The sequence below is a fragment of the Rhinatrema bivittatum genome, chromosome 8, assembly GCF_901001135.1.
Source record: "Rhinatrema bivittatum chromosome 8, aRhiBiv1.1, whole genome shotgun sequence".
In the NCBI taxonomy this organism is placed as follows: Eukaryota; Metazoa; Chordata; class Amphibia; order Gymnophiona; family Rhinatrematidae; genus Rhinatrema; species Rhinatrema bivittatum.
Window position 1 is genome coordinate 186,041,630 of NC_042622.1, and position 23,132 is coordinate 186,064,761.

General features: G+C 43.9%; 1 protein-coding gene across 1 annotated transcript in view; it reads right to left on the reverse strand.

The window, feature by feature from the left end:
- The window catches only part of ZZEF1 (zinc finger ZZ-type and EF-hand domain containing 1), a 335,589-nt gene that overhangs the window by 254,631 nt on the left and 57,826 nt on the right, over positions 1-23,132 (reverse strand). Inside the window, 3 exon segments of the mRNA XM_029612069.1 lie at positions 774-874; positions 11,720-11,935; positions 13,243-13,354. Of these exon segments, the coding sequence (XP_029467929.1) occupies positions 774-874; positions 11,720-11,935; positions 13,243-13,354 (429 nt within the window).

The following is a 23,132-nucleotide window of genomic DNA, read 5'->3' on the forward strand; positions in this document are numbered from 1 at the left end:
CTTACCCCTATGGGATCCTGAACAATGTCGGTATAGGGCGTCGAGCAAGGAGACCGGAGGAAGTCTTATCGAAACCCCTCCAACATCTCTGAATCAGAAGGAAATCTTCTTCTCTCTCTTTTTTTTTTTTTTAATTTTTTTTTTTTAAACTTACCTGGCTGAGTACAGATATAGTCTCCAGCTGCAGGGGGAGAGGGCTTTGGCCATCACCACCGTGCCCCGCTTCCTGCACCTGCTGCCTTTCAGCTGCTTCTGCAGTAAAGTCCATGCTGGGAACCAGCTACCGGACCAAGGCCCACCTCTGAGGGATGTCTGAAATCACCTCAGGAATTCTCAACTGGGGGAGGGACCTTTAGGTTTCACTGGTGGATAGTGGGGCTCAATCTGTTCTCCAATTTAAAAGTAGAATTTCTTCTTCCAAAAGGTACAGCGATCACCATAGGGAAAGCACATCTGCATCTACTGGAGACTGAGAAATACTGAAGGGCTGAGGTCACTGCAGGGGTGTATCTAGGGTGACATCAGCTTTGAAACCTGACTGTCTCCATATGCTGGCAGGGAGCATAAAGCCATCTGGCTACATGCAAGGAAAAAGAAAATTTCAGAATAAAAATGGGGAACGTAACGATTGAAATAAAAAAACAATGTAATTATCTAAAAACAAAATGAAAGTTACCATTGCTTTTTTTTTTTTTTTGAGAAGAAAAAGCAGAATCAACCAACCATGCCATTTCCTTGCCAATGTGTTGAAAAACGATGCATTATTAGCTTACTTGTGATGCAGTTTGTTGTAAAAGTTCCAGAAAAGTGGCAGGTCCAAGCCACTGAAGTCCAAGAAGCTTTTGTTTATTAACCTGCTTTGTTTTTGTTGCTCCTAGAGACAAAAAGATAAAGACGTGGGATCTCAGAAAACACAAAAACTCCTACAACAAGCTAGATCATGAAATGAATTTTTAAACTCTTATCAGCTGCTAACGGTAAAAGAAAACTAGTTCTTACATGCTAATTTTCGTTCCTGTAATACCACAGATCAGTCCAGACCAGTGGGTTGTGCATCCTTACCAGCAGATGGAGTCAGAGAGCAAATCTTTGGGCACTGCTACATATACGAGAGTGCCACCTGCAATCCCTCAGTATTGACCCGTACCCAAGCCCACGACAACTAACTAATGGGCCGATTCAGTAAAGTCCGCGGGAGAGCAGACAAATGCCCACTCGCCTGTGCGCGCGATTCTGTATTTAAATTAGGTGGTGCGGTAGAAACGGGCAAAAGGAGGCGCTAGGGACACTAGCGCATCCCTAGCGCCTCCTTTTGACCCGGAGCGGCGGCTGTCAGCGGGTTTGACAGCCGACGCTCAATTTTGCCGGCGTCGGTTCTCGAGCCCGCTGACAGCCACGGGCTCGGAAACCGGTCGCCGGCAAAATTGAGTGTCCGGTTTTCGGCCCGACAGCTGTGGGCCCCTTTTAAATTTTTTTTTTTCTTTTACTTTTTTTTACTCTTCGGGACCTCAGACTTAATATCGCCATGATATTAAGTCGGAGGGTGCACAGAAAAGCAGTTTTTGCTGCTTTTCTGTGCACTTTCTCGGTGCCGGCAGAAACTAGCACCTACCTTTGGGTAGGCGCTAATTTCTGAAAGTAAAATGTGCGGCTTGGCTGCACATTTTACTTTCTGTATTGCACGGGCATAACTAATAGGGCCATCAGCATGCATTTGCATGTTGAGGGCGCTATTAGGTGCCGCGGGTTGGACGCTCATTTTCCGCCCCTTACTGAGTAAGGGGTAAGGGAAAACGAGCGTCCAAGGGCACTGTACTGTATCGGCCTGTAAGTAACTAAACTAACAGGCGAAGGGGTTGGAACCCAAACACAACATAACCAACTTGCCCATAACTGAACAATAAAACAAGAATACCACCTTAGACCCTGCTCCTTCAAGAGCATCTGCAATAGGAAAACTCATTTCAGCCAATAATTCGAGCTTAAGGTAGTCTTTCGGAATCTGAAAAGGGGATGGACCTCTGGACTGATTTGTGGTATTACAGGAACGAAAATTAGCAGGTAATTTTCCTTTCCTGAACATACCCAGATCAGTCCAGACCAGTAGGATGTACCCAAGCCACCCTACACTGAGCGGGAACCTGAAAGACCCACGCGCAGAACACTCTCACCAAAGGACGATTCATCATGTGCCTTAACATCCAAATGATAATGCTTGGTAAAAGTGTGAAGGGAGGATCAAACCGCTGCCCTGCAGATTTTCTGACACTCAGCCCAAGAGGTAGCCTGGGCCTTAGTGGAATGAGCTCTCAGATTCAAGGGAGCCTGACGTCCTCGGGCAACATAGGCAGAGCAAATAGCTTCCTTAATCCAGCGTGAAATTGTAGCCTTAGAGGCCTTGTCACCCTTCTTAGGTCTGCCGAATAAAACAAACAGATGATCTGAACTCCGGAAGTCATTGGTAACCTCCAAATAGTGCAAGAGAGCACGACGCACGTCCAAAAGATGAAGGTCTCTCTCCTGAGGGGAAATCTGGGACCACTGTGGAAACCCTGGCAGATCCACCGACTGATTGCCTTCCATGTCAATGCCAATGCCAGAAGTCTAAGAAATAAGATGGGAGAGTTAGAGTGTAGCAGCAAATGATGAGATTGACATACTTGGCATCAAAGAGACTTGGTGGAAGAAGGATATCCAGTGCGACAGTGCTATATCAGGGTACAAATTATATCGCAATGATAGGGAGGATCAACTTGGTGGGGGTGTGGCACTTTATGTCCGGGAGGGTATAGAGTCCAACAGGATAAAGATCATACAAGAGACTAAATGCTCAGTAGAATCTATATGGGTAGAAATCCCATGTGTGTTAGGTAAGAGTATAGTGATAGGAGTATACTACCGTCCACCTGGACAAAATGGTCAGAAAAATGGTTAGACAGATGATGAAATGCTTAGCGAAATCAGGGAAGCTAACCAATTTGGCAGTGCAATAATAATGGGAGATTTCAATTACCCCAATATTGACTAGGTAAATGTAACATCAGGGCTTGCTAGAGACAAGTTCCTGGATGTAATAAATGATTGCTTCATGGAGCAATTGGTTCAGGAACCAACAAGAGAGGGAGCAATTTAGATCTAATTCTCAGTGGAGCATAGGACTTGGGTGAGAGAGGTAACGGTGGTGGGGCCGTTTGGCAATAGTGATCATAATATGATCAAATTTGATTTAATGACTGGAAAAGGAACAGTGTGCAAATCCAAGGCTCTCGTGCTAAACTTTCAAAAGGGAAACTTTGATAAAATGAGAAAAATTGTTAGAAAAAAACTGAAAGGAGCAGCTACAAAGTAAAAAAATGTCCAAGAGGCGTGGTCATTGTTAAAAAATACCATTCTAGAAGCACAGTCCAGATGTATTCCACACATTAAGAAAGGTGGGAAAGAAGGCAAAACGATTACCGGCATGGTTAAAAGGGGAGGTGAAAGAGCTATTTTAGCCAAAAGATCTTCATTCAAAAATTGGAAGAAGGATCCAACAGAAGAAAATAGGATAAAGCATAAACATTGGCAAGTTAAATGTAAGACATTGATAAGACAGGCTAAGAGAGAATTTGAAAAGAAGTTGGCTGTAGAGGCAAAAACTCACAGTAAAAACTTTTTTAAATATATCCGAAGCAGAAAGCCTGTGAGGGAGTCAGTTGGACCGTTAGATGATCGAGGGGTTAAAGGGGCACTTAGAGAAGATAAAGGCCATCGCGGAAAGATTAAATGATCTCTTTGCTTCGGTGTTTACTGAAGAGGATGTTGGGAGGTACCCGTAATGGAGAAGGTTTTCATGGGTAATGATTCAGATGGACTGAATCAAATCACGGTGAATCTAGAAGATGTGGTAGGCCTGATTGACAAACTGAAGAGTAGTAAATCACCTGGACCGGATGGTGTACACCCCAGAGTTCTGAAGGAACTAAAAAATGAAATTTCAGATCTATTAGTAAAATTTGTAACTTATCATTAAAATCATCCATTGTACCTGAAGACTGGAGGATAGCAAATGTAACGCCAATATTTAAAAAGGGCTCCAGGGGTGATCCGGGAAACTACAGACCGGTTAGCCTGACTTCAGTGCCAGGAAAAATAGTGGAAAGTGTTCTAAACATCAAAATCACAGAACATATAGAAAGACATGGTTTAATGGAACAAAGTCAGCATGGCTTTACCCAGGGCAAGTCTTGCCTCACAAATCTGCTTCACTTTTTTGAAGGAGTTAATACACATGTGGATAAAGGTGAACCGGTAGATATAGTATACTTGGATTTTCAGAAGGCGTTTGACAAAGTTCCTCATGAGAGGCTTCTAGGAAAAGTAAAAAGTCATGGGATAGGTGGCGATGTCCTTTCGTGGATTGCAAACTGGCTAAAAGACAGGAAACAGAGAGTAGGATTGAATGGGCAATTTTCTAAGTGGAAGGGAGTGGACAGTGGAGTACCTCAGGGATCTGTATTGGGACCCTTACTGTTCAATATATTTATAAATGATCTGGAAAGAAATACGACGAGTGAGATAATCAAATTTGCAGATGACACAAAATTGTTCAGAGTAGTTAAATCACAAGCAGATTGTGATAAATTGCAGGAAGACCTTGTGAGACTGGAAAATGGGGGCATCCAAATGGCAGATGAAATTTAATGTGGATAAGTGCAAGGTGATGCATATAGGGAAAAATAACCCATGCTATAATTACACAATGTTGGGTTCCATATTAGGTGCTACAACCCAAGAAAGAGATCTAGGTGTCATAGTGGATAACACATTGAAATCGTCGGTGCAATGTGCAGCGGCAGTCAAAAAAGCAAACAGAATGTTGGGAATTATTAGGAAAGGAATGATGAATAAAACGGAAAATGTCATAATGCCTCTGTATCGCTCCATGGTGAGACCGCACCTTGAATACTGTGTACAATTCTGGTCGCCGCATCTCAAAAAAGATATAATTGCGATGGAGAAGGTACAGAGAAGGGCTACCAAAATAAGGGGAATGGAACAACTCCCCTATGAGGAAAGACTAAAGAGGTTAGGACTTTTTAGCTTGGAGAAGAGACGACTGAGGGGGGATATGATAGAGGTGTTTAAAATCATGAGAGGTCTAGAACGGGTAGATGTGAATCGGTTATTTACTCTTTCGGATAGTAGAAAGACTAGGGGGCACTCCATGAAGTTAGCATGGGAGAAAGTTCTTTTTTACTCAACGCACAATTAAACTCTAAAATTTGTTGCCAGAGAACATGGTTCGTGCAGTTAGTATAGCTGTGTTTAAAAAAGGATTGGATAAGTTCTTGGAGGAGAAGTCCATTACCTGCTATTAAGTTCACTTAGAGAATAGCCACTGCCATTAGCAATGGTTACATGGAATAGACTTAGTTTTTGGGTACTTGCCAGGTTCTTATGGCCTGGATTGGCCACTGTTGGAAACAGGATGCTGGGCTTGATGGACCCTTGGTCTGACCCAGTATGGCATTTTCTTATGTTCTTATGTTCTAAGTATGATAAGTATGAAAAACAAAAAGTGTGAAACTTGCTGGGCAGACTGGATGGGCCGTTTGGTCTTCTTCTGCCGTCATTTCTATGTATTCCCCACATTAAGAAAGGTGGAAGGAAGGCAAAACGATTAACGCCATGGTTAAAAGGTGAGGTGAAAGAGGCTATTTTAGCCAAAAATAACATCCTTTAAAAATTGGAAGAAGGATCCATCTGAAGAAAATAGGATAAAACATAAGCACTGTCAGGTTAAGTGTAAAACATTGATAAGACAGGCAAAGAGAGAATTTGAATTGAAGTTGGCCATAGAGGCAAAAACTCATAAAAACTTTTTTAAATATATCCGAAGCAAGAAACCTGTGAGGGAGGCGGTTGGACCATTAAATGACAGAGGGGTTAAAGGGGCTCTTAGGGAAGATAAGGCCATTGCAGAAAGACTAAATGAATTCTTTGCTTTCGTGTTTACTAAGGAGGATGTTGGAGAGATACCAGTTTCGGAGAAAGTTTTCAAAGGTGATGAGTCAGATGAACTGAACGAAATCACTGTGAACCTGGAAGATGTAGTAGGCCAGATTGACAAACTAAAGAGTAGCAAATCACCTGGACCAGATGGTATGCATCCTAGGGTACTGAAGGAACTCAAAAATGAAATTTCTGATCTATTAGTTAAAATCTGTAACCTATCATTAAAATCAATTGTACCTGAAGACTGGAGGGTGGCCAATGTAACCCCAATATTTAAAAAAGGCTCCAGGGGCAATACGGGTAACTATAGACCAGTGAGCCTGACTTCAGTGCCGGGAAAAATAGTGGAAACTATTCTCAAGATCAAAATCATAGAGCAAATAGAAAGACATGGTTTAATGGAACACAGTCAACAGGGATTTACCCAAGAAAAGTCTTGCCTAACAAATCTGCTTCATTTTTTTGAAGGGGTTAATAAACATGTGGATAAAGGTGAACCGATAGATGTAGTGTATTTGGATTTTCAGATGGCGTTTCACAAAGTCCCTCATGAGAGGCTTCGAAGAAAACTAAAAAGTCATGGGATAGGAGGCAATGTCCTTTCGTGGATTACAAACTGGTTAAAAGACAGGAAACAGAGTAGGATTAAATGGTCAATTATTTCAGTGGAAAAGGGTAAACAGTGGAGTGCCTCAGGGATCTGTACTTGAACCGGTGCTTTTCAATTTGCGGCCGATACAAAATTATTCAGGGTAGTTAAATCACAAGCGGATTGTGATACATTACAGGAGGACACTGGAAGATTGGGCATCCAAATGGCAGATGAAATTTAATGTGGACAAGTGCAAGGTGTTGCATATAGGGAAAAATAACCCTTGCTGTAGTTACACGATGTTAGGTTCCATATTAGGAGCTACCACCCAGGAAAAAGATCTAGGCATCATAGTGGATAATACTTTAAAATCGTCAGCTCAGTGTGCTGCAGCAGTCAAAAAAGCAAACAGAATATTAGGAATTATTAGGAAGGGAATTTATTTTTATTTATTTAGTGTTTTTATATACCGGCATTCGCGATAAAGTTCACATCATGCTGGTTTACATTTAACAAGTGGTGTAAAATGAAAATAACATAGAACTGTAACAAGTGAGGAAAAACTCTGAAGTTACAATAAAACAGGGATGTTTAAAACTGGGAGAAGAAGAAAAAGGAGAGGAATTTAACAGAAGAGCAATTGTTTACAATATTCTAAGAATGTCTGACTGTGGTTGTCGGTGAATTAGGGATCAGTTGTGGTTTGGAAAGGCTTGCTTAAACAACCACGTCTTACGCCTTTTTCTGAAAGTTAGCAGGCATGGTTCCTGTCGAAGATCCGGTGGGATGGAGTTCCATAGTGGTGGTCCTGCTGTAGAGAAGGCCCAGTCTCTGAAGGTTATATGTTGAGCAGTTTTGGTGTGTGGTACTTGTAGAGATTCTCTGTAAGCCTCTCTGATGGGTCTGGTGGAGGTATGTTTTCTGAATGGGATTTGTAGGTTGAGTGGAGCATGGTGATGGATGGCTTTGTAGATAGTGGTAATGGACTTATGTATGATTCTGTAGTGAATTGGCAGCCAGTGTAGGTCTTTGAAGATGGGAGATATGTGTTCTCTTCTCCTCGTGTTTGTCAATATTCTGGCTGCCGTGTTTGGGACCATCTGAAGAGGTTTGGTGTGAGACGTAATCTATCTTAGAGAAGATTATTGCTTGCAGAACTGCTCTGTAATCGTGAAAGTGGAAGAGTGGTTTTATTCTTTTCAGGACATGTAGTTTATAAAACAGTCCTTAGTAGTTTGGTTAATAAATGATTTTAGGTTTAAACGGTTATCAGTAATAACTCCTAAGTCTATTGCTTGTGAGATGTGAAGGTTGGCTGGTGGATTCGTAGTGATTTTGCTGTTTTCAAGGGATATAAGAAGGAGTTCGCTTTTTGAAGAGTTTAGTATTAAGTTTAAGCTGGTAAGGAAGCAGTTGATTTCTTGAAGGCAGTTTTCCCAAAATTCAAGTGTTTTTGTAATGGATTCTTTAAGGGGGATCACGATCTGGACATCGTTGGCGTATAAGAAATGTTTTAGGTTCAGTTTGGTTAACAGCTGGCAAAGTGGAAGAAAGTATATGTTGAAGAGCGTGGGGGAGAGGGAGGAACCCTGGGAAACTCCTAGGGAGGAAAGATAATGGTAAGATCCTTTATTGTAGATTTTAACCTTGTAGCCTCTGTTCCCAAGGAATGTTTTGAACCAGGCCAGAGCAGATCCTATTATGCCAATGTTTGCCAGCTGGTTTAGGAGGATGGAGTGGTTAACGGTGTCAAATGCTGCCGAGAGGTCCAGGAGAATCAGTAAAAAGGCATGACCTTTATCGAGGTCCATGATGAGGTAAGTCTGTCAGGGAAATGAGTAGTGATTCAGTACTTAATGCTTTTCGGAATCCATATTGGGTGGGGAACAGAATTTTTGATCTTCTATATAATCCGATAGTTGTGTATTAACTAGTTTTTCCATGACCTTGGTTATGAATGGAAGGTTGGAGATCGGGCTGAAGCTGTTGGGGTCTTTAGGATCCAAGTTCGATTTCTTTAAGAGTGGTTTGATGGAGGCTAGTTTAAGATCGTCTGGATAGATTCCCTGGGATAAAGAACAATTAATGATGTCAGCCAGTGATTTGGAGATGGTGTCGGGGATTAGAAGTAGCAGTTTGGATGGGATTTGGTCAAAGGGATGTGAAGAAGGTTTCATTTTCTTCAAAACTGCTTGGATCTCTGAGGTTGTGATAGGTTCAAAGGATTGGAGAGAAATGTCTTTGTCAGGGTGGTGATATGTGCTGGAAGGCGAGATGGCGTTGGGAGTAAGCTGTGTTAGGAGGTTAGTGACTTTATTACGGAAGAAGAGTGCCAACTCTTCTGCTTTAGATTGAGCTTAGTTAAATGGAATGTCGGGAGCATTGATTTGTGTTAAATTGGAAATGTATGCAAAAAGGGCTTTCGAGTCGAAGATGAGATCATGGATCTTATGAGCATATAAGTCCCTTTTTGCTTTTAAACTGGAGCTCTTGTAGCGGCGAAGGGCGAGTTTGTAGGCAGAGAGGGTGGTGGGGGATGGTGTTTTACGCCATTTACTTTCTTTCTGACGTAGACTCTGAGTTTTCGTAGGTCATTAGTGAACCAAGGTTGCCTTTTGGATGCGTTGTGTTTGAGTTTTTTTTGTTGCAAGTGGACATAGTTTGTTTGCTACCATCTCTTATGTTAGACCAGGAGTGGAGGGCTGAGTTGGGAGTGGAGACGTCTATGAGTGGGAGTTCTAAGGCTAGATGTTTGCTGAGGTCATCGAAGGAACAAAATTTCCTACAGAGAAATGATGGTGGAGGGAGGTGTTTGCTGCTTGTTTGTGCCAGCGTGATGTTGGTGAATATTAATGCGTGGTCTGACCAGGGTACCTGATTGCAAGCAGGGTGTGCTGAGTGGGTGATGCCTGAGTTCACAAAGATGAGGTCCAGGGTGTGACCTGCTTTGTGGGTAGGTTTGTTGATTATCTGCTTGAAACCCATGGCTGATATGGCGGTTAGGAAAGCTTCACAGCTGGTTGAGAGTGTGGGGTTGTCGACGTGCAAGTTAAAATCTCCAAGGATTATGGCTGGGGAGTCCAGATTTAGGTGTGACGCTGTTATTTCCACAATGGGAGAGGCATCAGATTCTAGGAGGCCTGGCGGGGCATAAACAAGGAGAATTTGTAGATGGTCAGATTTGAAGAGGCCTGTTTCTAGTTTAGAATCGGATTTAACTGGGTATTGTGCGAATCTCAGATCGTTTTTGGCTGCTAGGAGAATACCCCCGCCCCTTTTTTTCCGTCGGGGTATGGAGAAAAAGTCGTAGGTCTGTATTGGTAGTTGATTTATTAATGCTGTGTCCGTCGGTTTAAGCCATGTTTCTGTTATGGTGCGATGTCCGGGTTTGCGTCTAGAAGAAGGTCATTGAGGATTAGAGGGATTACGTGTAAAATAGTATGAAGGAGAATAAGGCGAGGCCTAGGATTTGGGTAATAGGTGAAATCATGATGGGGATGAGGGATTTGTAGGTGTGGTGATGGGATAGCATGGGTGATTTTCCTGTGAAAAGTGTACTGTGGTGGAGAATCGGAATTGGGAGACCAAGAGGTATTGAGGCCTGTTGTGTCAGGAACGCTGGTTGTTAGAATGAGTATGAAAGCTGGCTCAGAATTTGCTGAAGGTTGAGGAGTGATGATGCTGGAATGAGATGGATGAAAGGTTATAATAGATGAAAGTTCGACAAGGTTAGATTGATGCTGTAGCGGATGAAAGCTGGAGTAGATTGTATGCAGGCTGAATGCTGGGACAAGCTTGGTGACTGCTGTAGCGGTTGTATGCTGGAACCGGCTTGGTATAGGTGGAGAAAAAGACTGATTGAACAGGCTAGTAAGAGTGAAACTGAGATAATGCTGGAGTGCATTGGCTGATTGCTGGCAAAGGTGACTGGTGGGATAGAAGTTAGTCTGAGGGGAAATGGAGAGAGTGCCTTTTAGAGAGATTGTACACCTCAGCGGGTGTGAGGCTAAGGCTGCACTAAGGAGCTGCACGAAGGGGCCTGCCCCTTTGTCGCTCTCGGTGCCTAGCTGCGGTAGAGAATTTAAATCCCAATCGGAGCTGTCCTCCGATTGGCTGCCCTGCTTCAGCTCGGGGATTGGCCGCCGAACAGGAAGAGGCCTGGAGGCCCGGATCCGAAGATGAGGAGGGACCCCTGAGTCAGGCTAGGGCTGATGGTGAGTGCTGCCTCGTGGTCGGCGCTGTGAGAGGTTGGGTAAGTAAAATTTAAAGGCCTGGTTAAAGGAATGGTTAATAAAACGGAAAATGTCATAATACCTCTATATCACTCCATGGTGAGACCGCACCTGGAATACTGTGTACAATTCTGGTTGCCGCATCTCAAAAAAGATATAGTTGCGATGGAGAAGGTACAGAGAAGGACAACCAAAATGATAAAGGGGATGGAACAAATCCCCTATGAGGAAAGGCTGAAGAGGTTAGGACTGTTCAGCTTGGAGAAGAGCGGCTGAGGGTGGATATGATAGAGATCTTTAAGATCATGAGAGGTCTTGAACGGGTAGATGTGAATCGGTTATTTACACTTTCGAATAATAGAAGGACTAGGGGGCATTCCATGAAGTTAGCAAGTAGCACATTTAAGACTAATCGGAGAAAATTCTTTTTCACTCAACGCACAATAAAGCTCTGGAATTTGTTGCCAGAGGATGTGGTTAGTGCAGTTAGTGTAGCTGGGTTCAAAAAAGGTTTGGATAAGTTCTTGGAGGAGAAGTCTATTAACGGCTATTAATCAAATTTACTTAGGGAATAGCCACTGCTATTAATTGCATCAGTGGCATGGGATCTTCTTAGTGTTTGGGTAATTGCCAGGTTCTTGTGGCCTGGTTTGGCCTCTGTTGGAAACAGGATGCTGGGCTTGATGGACCCTTGGTCTGACCCAGCATGGCAATTTCTTATGTTCTTATGTTCTTAATTATCTACTCAGGTATAAGCTTAATTATGATTCTACAATTCAATACGCCAACTACTCCATTTATGACCAACCTAAGATGGATTGTCGTCTCATCAGCAACTAAATACATTCCTTCTTGTTTTACGACATAAAATAGTTGACAATGCATTGACTGAACATACCAGATCCAGTGTAAGTTGCTGGATGAACTGTAGGGTCTTCAGCAGAAGCGTCATGCCGCAAACCATATCACCGCCTGTTTGCTTACATTGTAGACAATGCGCACTGGTTTTCATCTCCTTGATTACAGGACGGAGGTATCCAAACATACTCAGACCCTGAACTCCAAGGCGCTCAGCTGTATCTTGCCGTGTGCATAAAAACTTCACCATCAAATACTGGAAAAATATTCAGTCAGTTAGCCTAAGAATTCTTCCACCATCAAATCCTTGCAAAAAATAGCTTAGACAAAATGTACTTCAAGTCTCATTAAGATAAATATGAAAATTTATTTTAACAGAAGTAGGCTAGCTTTAATACAACTGAGTGCAGCGGTACGCAAAGAACTATATGGCTGTGTATAGTTTTACCATAGTATGTAATACATGCAGGTTATAAAATATGTGCATATTATAAAATATGTGTATCTTTACCCTGCAACACATGCTCGAATATGCAAGTTTATGAGCTAATACAAGCAATGCATTGACTGTGCATATTTCAATGCACTGAATACACGTTCTTTTCCTATTTTAAAATATATAGGTTTGTATATTTTAAGTGTGAAAATGAAGTGGGACTCGGGTCATTTTAAAATATGTGCGCATAAATTAAGTTACCAGTTTTACCAATTACTCCACCAGCTCATCCAGTACTTCAAGTCAGAGACCTTGCTGGTTCTTCAGCCTGAACTCCCTGCCCCTGGTTCTCCCACCCAGCTAATACTCAAACAAACATTTAATATCACTTACGCAAGGTAATTAGTAGATGTAAAATTATATATGTTGGCAAATCTATGTGCACTTGTCTTTTAAAATTTTACGTGCGTAAATGTTGGCCCCACCCTGGAACGCCTCTAGTCCACTCTCTTTTTATGCACATACATGTGCATGCAAAAGCAAAAACATGCATGTTTGAGGTTTATAAAATAGCATGTATGCAAGTAGATGCTACTTGCGTGTATATATGCTCATTGTTATGTCTTTGAAAATTGACCCCTGTAAGAAGAAATCCAACAACGTTCTCTCATCCCTTCATAATAGAGTCTGACTGGCAGTAAACAGTTTACTAGAAACATTGAAATGGGACACCATTTAAGAATTAAGCAGGACACCGTGAAGGACGTGTTAGATTCGTAAATATGCACTAAAAGTTAACAACCAACAAGAGATGGATGAAAGAAAAAACATGACAGGTAGGAGTTTCTTAAAACTAAATATTTGTCAAAATGTGGCAGGATCTCTTTGAAATAAATAAATATAAATGGATTTTGCTGAATACAGGGCATTTCAACAGTTTTAGTGTCCCTCATCTATCATGGGCTAGGCCACAGAGTCTGTTTCAGATTTTAATGCTATAAGCTAAAGCATCAACTATTTATTGAACTTGCAAATTGTTACTCAACTATCAATAAGGAAACAGCTGGAGAGTCAACTGCAAGGAGGGCAGACAGAATGAGACACCAGATTTCCAAACAAGTTCTGACCTGGGCGGTTCGGCATTGCTGCATTTTGACATCCACTTCATCCCACTCATCTTCCAATTCAAACCAGCCAACTGGTTCGTCTTCCCCTATTTCAGCCCCTTGCAAGTCACTCCTACAGATGAAGACATATCAGTGGAGCTTGTCACCCACAGTGCCCACTCACAAGTTTTTTTTAAACAATCAGTCAACTGAATATGACCAACAGCACTATTGCAAGTACTTAAATGTTCTATGCAGTACACATATACCCAGCAAGTATTAATATTCACCCTTTATCAATTAAAAAGAGAACTGATGGCTCAATGGCAATGCTGTGAACTGTTATGAGGGAGACCAGGTTTAACTTTCAAGTCCACTTTCTGCTCATCAGTTCAGTGGGAAATGCTGCAAAGGTAGGGTTCACAATCAACAGGGGAGAGAGAGAACTAGAGAGTAGATGTGTATGTGGCTGACCTTCCATCACATCTGAGATGTTGGCTTATCATCTTAGTGACTTTATAGATTTTTATTATAGCTATTTCTTCATCTCTCTTCTTTTGGTTACTTACATAGTTTTTTTGTGTTATGAGCACTTTTCTGATGTATGGAGAAATTTTTATCTGTTAATTTTTTTTCCATCAGTCCAGTCCAGTTCTTACAGGTGGGTTATTTCCAGTTCTTACAGGTGGGTTATTTCCCCCTACCAGCAGATGGAGGCTGAGCACGCTGTCTTTTTCCATGACATCATTGTCATTACTTAAGAGACAGTGCAGCACTAAGAAATACAGTATTCTTATGACAAAGCACTGAAAACGGACTATACAATTGAATTAGTTTCTTACCTGATAATTTTCGTTCCTGTAGTACCACGGATTAGTCCAGATACCTGGGTTTTGCCTCCCCTCCAGCAGATGGAGACAGAGACATTTTTCAAAACAACCCTGCCATATATATCAAGGTGCTACCCACAGTCCCTCAGTCTTACGTAATGTCAAAGCAGAATGGAATAAAACCCAATCCAACGGCTAACTAACATATGTTTTTTTTTGTTTTAAATCAGAAGAGACTGTGGGTTTTGCACCTTCGCCATCTGCTGGAGACAGAGTAAGACTGAGGGACTGTGGGTAGCACCTTGATATATAAGGCAGGGTTGTTTTGAAAAACTTCTCTGTCTTCATCTGCTGGAGGGGAGGCAAAACCCAGGTGTCTGGACTGATCTGGGTACGTACAGGGAAATGCAGTATTCTTATGACAAAGCACTGAAAACTGACTATACAATTGAACTTGAAAACAAGAATAAAACACCAAATATGGGGGGCCAAGATGGTCACCACATGATTAGCAGCAGTTGGAATTCTCTCTGCACTTGCCTGAAAAATCAGTCTATCAATTTCTTTTTGGAAATTTTTGCCTCTAAAATGCCACATACAAAGCGTAAAGCCCATTTGAAGGAACTTACAATTACAACTACAAAGGAAGAAGGTTTCCAGCAAGCAAAGATTGAAAGCTTCTTTGATCTTACCCCGAGGATGCCAGGAGCGAGGGCCGCTGGGGAAGGAACCCAGGAGCTCGGGTCGATCCCCGTGGCCTAGGAGATTTCGCTCAGCCCAGGGGCACCCGAGACGCCGCCGCGAGGTCAAACGGGAGTAGAAGGGGAGGAAATATCGCATGCTCCAGAGGAGAGGAGAAGAGAAGAGAGCAAACCCCTTCCAAGTTGGACGGAGGCAGCAAAGAGTCGGCATTTGGAGGAGGTGTAGGAGCCTTGGAAGGAGCGGCTACCTCCACACCTAAACCCCAAAGGGCTATACCGGAATGGGACACAGAGAATAAAGTGCTTCAAGATCTGGCAACTCTTCATGCAAAAAATTTATTCTCATTGTAAAAACCTCCTGTAGTGACTTTAGATACGTTATGGAAAGCTATGGTATTAATTGAGTCTGTTATTACAACATTAACACAGGCTTTTCTTGACTTGAATAAAAGGGCGTTAAATACCAAGAAAATGATGATTTTGAATCAAGATAAAATGGAAAAATTGGAGGAAAAAGTTACCTCAATGGAAAATGTACAAGGTACTTTAATAAGAGCTGAGATAAATGCAGAGAGAAAATTTGAGAGTATAGAAAATTCACTTCACTATTCAAACTTACGAATAGTGAATTTTCCTGTGGTGAAAAAACTGTCCCCGGTGGAAATGCTAAAGGAATACATGCTAGAATGCTTAAAGATCCCCAAGGAAATAATTCCAGTTATTTCTAAAGCATTTTTTGTTTCAAAGAAAGAAATACCATCTACGGGATTGGAGGAAGTGCAAGAAATAAGATCTTTGAATGCCTCAGAATTGATTGAGATGTCTATACAGATTGAGATTAAGACCAGAGGCACATTATTGGCTACTTTTCCTTTCGAGCAGGACAGAAACCTTATCCTGAAGTTTTTCTTTAGAAATAGAACTGTTCAATACTATGGGCAAAATGTTTGGATATATCCAGACAAGCCGTTAAGCCCGTTAAAACGGGCTACATTAACATTTTTTTTTGATCATTTCCTTCCCCCTCATGCTCCCTCCCACCTCCCCCACTCTCTCCCCTCAGTCACTCCTCTCTCTCCCCCCTCCCTCCTCCCCTCAGTCACTCCCCCCTCTTCCCTCCCATCTCCCCCAGTCACTCCCCTCAGTCACTCCCCCCTCCCCCCAGTTACTCCTCTCTCCCCCCCTCCCTCCTCCCCTGAGTCACTCCTCCCTCCCCTCAGTCACTCCTCCCTCCCTCCTCCCCTCCCTCTTCCCCTCAGTCACTCCTCCCTCCCCTCAGTCACTCCTCCCTCCCTCCTCCCCTCCCTCACTCCTCCCTCCCTCCTCCCCCTGAGTCACTCCTCTCTCCCCCCCTCCCCTGAGTCACTCCTCTCTCCTCCCTCCTCCCCTCTCCCCTCAGTCGATCTCCGCCGAAGACCCGGAGCGGCGGCCCGAAGACCCGGAGCGGCGGGAGCGGCAGCGGCGGCCCGAAGACCCGGGCTGGAGCGGCGGCCCGAAGACCCGGAGCGGCAGGAGCGGCGGCCCGAAGACCCGGAGCGGCAGGAGCGGCGGCCCGAAGACCCGGAGCGGCGGCGGCATGCGCGCGAGGGAGGGACAGACGGACGGAAGGAAGTCTGTCCCTCCCTCGCGCGCATGCCGCCGCTCCGGGTCTTCGGGCCGCCGCTCCAGCCCGGGTCTTCGGGCCGGGGCCGGTGCCGCCGCACCCGCCGCTCCGGGTCTTCGGGCCGCCGCTCCAGCCCGGGTCTTCGGCCCGCCGCTGCCGCACCCGCCGCTCCGGGTCTTCGGCCCGCCGCTGCCGCACCCGCCGCTCCGGGTCTTCGGGCCGGTGCCGCCGCCGCTCCGGGTCTTCGGGCCGCCGCTCCTGCCGCTCCTACAGCGCCATTTTTATTTTTAAGAGGCACACTGTGACCGACGTGCTCGCATGCGCGGTAGAGCTGCTCTCTACTGCGCATTTGTGGCACGTCGGTCAACCTTCGTTTATTAGGTTGATATTGTGCGCTCCACTCAGGAGCAAAGAAAAAGGTTTTTGCTTATGAGGCCTGAAGCATTAAGTCGTGGTGCCAGTATGGTGCTGAAGTTTCCCTGTAAATGCTGTTTAAAATTCCAAGAGAATAAATATAATTGATCCGGTTCATAAAAAATGTTCTCCTTCCATTTCATCCTTCTACAACAGTACAATCCCATTCTGACAGGTGGGAAGTACCAAAGCTGCTCTGAGAAATCCAGCACCGTATGCTGCGACCAACTTAGCAAAAACATTCAATCTGTCGTGCTTCACAAACAATGTTAGGATGACCAAGTTGCCATCTTGCTACAGTAACTGCTTCCGCCCAAGATGACGACTGTGCTCCAGTATAATGAGCACGAATAATCTCCGGGGCCTGCCGGCCCTTGAGCAAATATGCTGAGGTATTCGTGACTTTGATCCATCTAGCCAGAGCAGCTTTAGAAACTGCCTCACCTTTATGCGGTTCTCTAAACACAAAAATGTCTGCTTAAGCAGCTGAAAGCCAGCGGGTACAGGAAGCAGAGCGTAGCAGTGACAGCCAAAGCTCTCTCCCCCAGCAGCCAAGAGTCTCTGTATTCAGCTGGTAAGCGCTAAGCCCAGGTAAATAAAAAAAAAAAAAAAAAAACCAAGAAAGAGGATTTCCTCCCAATTTAGAAACGTTTTGGAGGGGTTTTGGTAAGACTTCCTCCGGTCTCCTTTCTCGGCAGGCCATACCATCATCGCTCCCGATCTCATTGAGGATAAGGGGAAGTGGGCTTCCGAACAGGTTGAGCGGCAGCCCAGTGGGCTAGGCCACGCTTTAGGCTTGGTCGGCACACCGTGTGGTAGGCTGCGGAGGTGCCATCTTGTGTGCGTCTGTGCATGCTGTATTGCCCACCATAGAGTGTCGGTCTGTGCAGTGCGTGTCGGCTCTACGCATGCGCTTTGCGCATAACACTGCACATAAGCTGTGTACATAAGAACCACCATACTGGGTCAGACCAAGGGTCCATCTGGCCCAGTATCCTGTTTCCAACAATTTCACATAAACCTGGCAAGAACCCAAACATTAGACAGATCACAAGCTACTATTGCTTATTAATTACTGTCATAGCAGTTTACAGATTTAATCTTTAGGAACTTATCCAAATCTTTTTATATGCCCGGTAACACTAACTGCTGAAACCACATCTCCTGGAAATTAATTCCATAGTTTAACTATACACTGAGTGAAAAATAATTTTCTTCAATTTGTTTTAAATGAGCTACTTGCTAACTTCATTGAGTGCCCCCTGGTCCTTCTATAATCAGTGAGTAAATAATCAAATTACATTAACTTGTTCAAGTCCTTACATGATTTTGTAGACATATCATATCCCCCCCCCCCCCCCCCCCCCCCCCCCCCCCGTCAACTCTTCTCCAAACTAAACAGCCCTAGCTTCTTTAGCCTTTCTTCATAATGGGAACTGTTCCATGTCCCATATCATTTTGGTCGCCCTTCTCTGCACTCTCTCCAGTGCAGCTATATCCTTTTCAAGATGTGACCACCAAAACTGCTCACAGTATTCAAGGTGCAGTCTCACCCTGGAGCGATACAGAGGCATTATGACATCCTCTGTTTTATTTGCCATTCCCTTCCTAATTCCTAACATTGTTTGCTTTTTTTGATTTCCACAGCATACTGGGCCGACGATTTCAATGTATTATCCACTATGACGCCGAGATCTCTTTCCTAACTCCTAAGATAGAACCTTACATTGTGTAACTACAGCAAGGATTATTTTTCCCTATAAGCATCACTTTGCACTTCTCCACATTAAACTTCATCTGCCATTTGGAAGCCCAGTCTTCCAATCTTACAAGGTCCTCCTGCAATTCATCACAAATCGCTTGAGATTTAACTACTCTGCATAATTTAGTGTCATCAGCAAAATTTGATCACCTCTCTTGTCGTACCCCATTCCAGATCATTTATAAAATATATTAAAAAGCACCAGTCCAGGTACAGATCCCTGAGGCACTCCACTGTTTACCTTTTTCCACTGTGAAAACTTTCCATTTAATCCTACTCTGTTTCCTGTTTTTTAACCAACTTGCAATCTATAAAAGGACATCGCCTCTTATCCCATGACTTTTTAGTTTTCTTAGAAGCCTCTCATGTGGGACTTTGTTGAATGCCTTCTGGAAATCCAAATATACTACATCTACCGGTTCACCTTTGTCCACACATTTATTCACCCCTTCAAAAAAATGTAGATTTGTGAGCCAAGACTTCCCTTGGGCAAATCCATAATGGCTGTGTCCCATTAAACCATGTCTATCTAAACGTTTTGTGATTTTATTCTTTATAACAGTTTCCACGATTTTTCCCAGCACTGAAGTCACGCTCACCGGTCTATAGTTTTCCGGATCACCCCTAGATCCTTTTTTAAATATAGGGGTTACATTGGCCATCTTCCAATCTTCAGGTACATTGGATGATTTTAATGATAGGTTATAAATGTTTACTAATAGTTCTGAAATTTCATTTTTTAGTTCTTTCAGAACCCTGGGGTGTATATAACATCTGGTCCAGGTGATTTACTACTCTTCGGTTTGTCAATCAGGCCTACTACATCTTTCAGGTTCACCGCAAATTGGTTCAATTGATCAGAATAATCACCCATGAAAACCTTTTCCGGAACAGGTATCTCTCCAACATCTTCTTCAGTAAACACTGCAGCAAAGAAATTGTTTAATCTTTCCACCGCGATGGCCTTATCTTCTCTAAATGCCCCTTTAACCCCTTGATCATCCAACAGACTCCCCTGCAGGCTTTCTGCATAACGTCGCACGCATACATGCATGCATGCACAACTTACTAGGTTCAGAATACAAGTAAAGCCAGGCGCACAGGCTGTGTGTGTGCCTCAATGCGGCTCGCGTAGGCACCCGAAATCTGTGCGCATAAAATTTTAAGCACAAGCCGACTGAACACGCATCTACCTTCGCCAATGGCTCCAGCAGCAAAGAAACATAAGTGCTTTTCTCTCTGCGCTGCTTGTCATTAATAGGGTTACATAATCTGACCTGGATTCTTGCTTATGTCAGCACTGTGAGGAAGCCCAGGGAGAGCTGGCCTCTGCAGACTTTGCTAAGCCCGACTCCTCCCATTCAGAGGATGGGACAGCCACAGCCTTAACTGGAAGTACCCCGGATCTGAGAACCCCCGGGACTGGGTCATCCATGGGAGAGAGAAATTTAGCAGCACCTAACCCAGTAACCTCCTGGGCTAGGCATGGACCTAGCTGCCTTCTCTTACGTGGAATTTTTTCAAGGTCTTCAAGCCTTCATACAGGCGCAGTCTGCTACCTTACTTGCCCCTGTCCGGAAGGAACCTCAGCCGGTTAGCATTATCAATTTGCTTAACGTAGAATGAATTACTGCCACCTTGCCAGGGGCATGGGCAGGCAAAACAACAAAGTAATCCTTCGCTGGTTGAATTTATTCTTCAGCGTTATCATTCATATTATATCCAAGACCCACTGGTCCAAAGTATATGGATCCACTCTCTGAAAAAGACTTAAATCCTGCCCCTATAGGTGTTATAGAGTATGAATCCTCAGACTTTCATTGTGAAGACTGAGGGACGATAGACGGCCTATGCGCTTCTGAACATGGTTTTTCTTGCCCATAAGAACTTGTCATATTGGGTCAGACCAAGGGTCCATCAAGCCCAGTAGCCTGTTTCCAACAGTGGCCAATCCAGGCCATAAAAAACTGGCAAGTACCCAAAAACTAAGTCTATTCCATGTTACCGTTGCTAATAATAGCGGTGGTTATTATCCAAGTCAACTTAATTAATAGCAGGCAATGGACTTCTCCAATCCTTTTTAAACCCAGCTACACTAACTGCACTAACCACATCCTCTGGCAACAAATTCCAGAGTTTAATTGTGTGTTGAGTGAAAAAAACTTTCTCCAATTAGATTTAAATGAGCCACATGCTAACTTCATTGAGTGCCCCCCTAGTCCTTCTATTATCCGAAAGAGTAAATAACCGATTCACATTTACCCATTCTAGACCTCTCATGATTTTAAACACCTCTATCATATCCCCCCTCAGCCGTCTCTTCTCCAAGCTGAACAGCCCTAACCTCTTTAGTCTTTCCTCATAGGGGAGCTGTTCCATCCCCTTTATCATTTTGGTCGCCCTGCTCTATATCTTCTCCATCGCAAGTATATCTTTTCTGAGATGCGGCGATCAGAATTGTACACAGTATTCAAGGTGCGATCTCACTATGGAGCGATACAGAGGCATTATGACATTTTCCGTTTTATTCACCATTCCCTTTCTAATAATTCCCAACATTCTGTTTGCTTTTTTGACTGCCGCAGCACACTGAGCCAATGATTTCAATGAGCCGTGGATTTGCTTACTGTCCCCGTCCAGTCATTAATTAAAATTTGATCATATTATGATCACTATTGCCAAGCGGCCCCACCACCATTACCTCTCTCACCAAATCCTGTGCTCCACTGAGAATTAGATCTAAAATTCCTCCCTCTCTTGTCTATTCCTGAACCACTTGCTCCATAAAACCGTCATTTATTTTATCCAGGAATTTTATCTCTAGCATGTCCCAATGATACATTTACCCAGTCAATATTGGGGTAATTGAAATCTCCCATTTCTGCACTACCAATTTGGTTAGCTTCCCTAATTTCTCTTAGCATTTCACTGTTTGTCTCACCATCTTGGCAAGGTGGATGGTAGTATACTCCTATCACTATACTCTTCCCCAACACACAAGTGATTTCTACCCATAAAGATTTGATTGTGCATTTAGTCTCATGCAGGATCTTTATCCTGTTGGACTCTATACTATCCTGGACATAAAGTGCCACACCATCTCCAGATGCTCCTCTGTCATTGCGATATCATTTGTACCCTGGTATAGCACTGTCCCATTGGTTATCCTCTTTCCACCATGTCTCTGAGATGCCAATTAAGTCTATGTCATCATTTACTGCTATACATTCTAATAATGTAACTTCCTGTTACCTCTTGCAGATTGAGAGGCAAAACGCTTACCAAGGTGATATTTCCTGGCCTCAGTAAGCTGCATATGGCATCGAACCATATGAAAATTAGATCCTGAGGAAGATACTGAGATCTGGTCTTGCTTAAATTCCTCACTAACTGGTCTAGCTCTTCTCCAAAAAGATATTGTCCCTTGAAAGGTAAATACTTCAACGACACCCTCCGCATTGGTTAAAAAGGAGAACCACACAGTACTTGAAGAACGAAATTGAGATTCCATGTTGGACAGATCTTCCGCACCAGAGAATGCAGATGTTCCCCCCCCCCCCCCTTTTTAGGAAACTAACCACATCCAGATGAGACGCCAGCAGTCTTCCCTGAATCCTACCACGAAGGGAACCCAAGGCTGCCACATGGACCCAAAGGGAATTATTGGCCAACCCCTTACCAAAACTGCTCTACAAAAAGGGCAGGATCTGCGGAATGTCCACCTTTAAATGCTGCACCCTGTTCTGCAAACACCAAGATTTGAAAACTCTCCACACCCGGACAAAAGCCATGGAAGTGGAAGGTCTTCTTGCCTGAAGCAAAGTCGCAATAACAGGCTCCGAATAACCTTTCAACCGGAGTTGCTGCCTCTCTAAAGCCAAACCGCTAGACAGACGTGATCCTCCCAGTCTAAAAATATGGGTGCCCGCCATAAGAACCCTGAGAGATGAGTCAAGTGAACGGGACCGTCCACCGTCAGACATAGAAGGTCCGCAAACCATGGCTGATGCAACTATTTGGGTGCCACCAGAAATCACCCTGCCTGGATGAAGCTCAATGTGCCACAGCACTTGACCTACGAGAGGCCACAATGGAAACACATACAGCAACAGATGAGTTGGCCACGGTTGGACGAGAGCGTCAATGCCCTCCGATTCGATCTCTCTTCTGCGAGTGAAAAACTGCTCTGTTTTGTGTTTGCTGGAGTAGCCATGAGTCTACCATTGGTCTGCCCCACCATGCTTGCAGCAAGGCGAAGGCTTCTGCCAATAACTCCCACTCCCCTGGGTCCAGACGCTGTCTGCTGAGGAAGTCCACTTGCACGTTTGTTCACTCCGGCCACATGAGAAACAGCTATTCTCACCAGATGTTTCTCCACCCACACAAAGAGCTCTTGTACCTCCAGCGCAACTAGATGACTCTTCATACTGCCCTGACGATTGATGTATGCTGTCTTATTGTCCAAGAAAACTCACACCAACTTGTACTGCATGAGTGGAAGAAACACCAACAAGGACTTGTGCACTGCCCTGGTTTCCAGGCAGTTGATGGACCAAGTCGCCGCCTCTGATGACCACTGACCCTGGGATGATTTTTCTTGA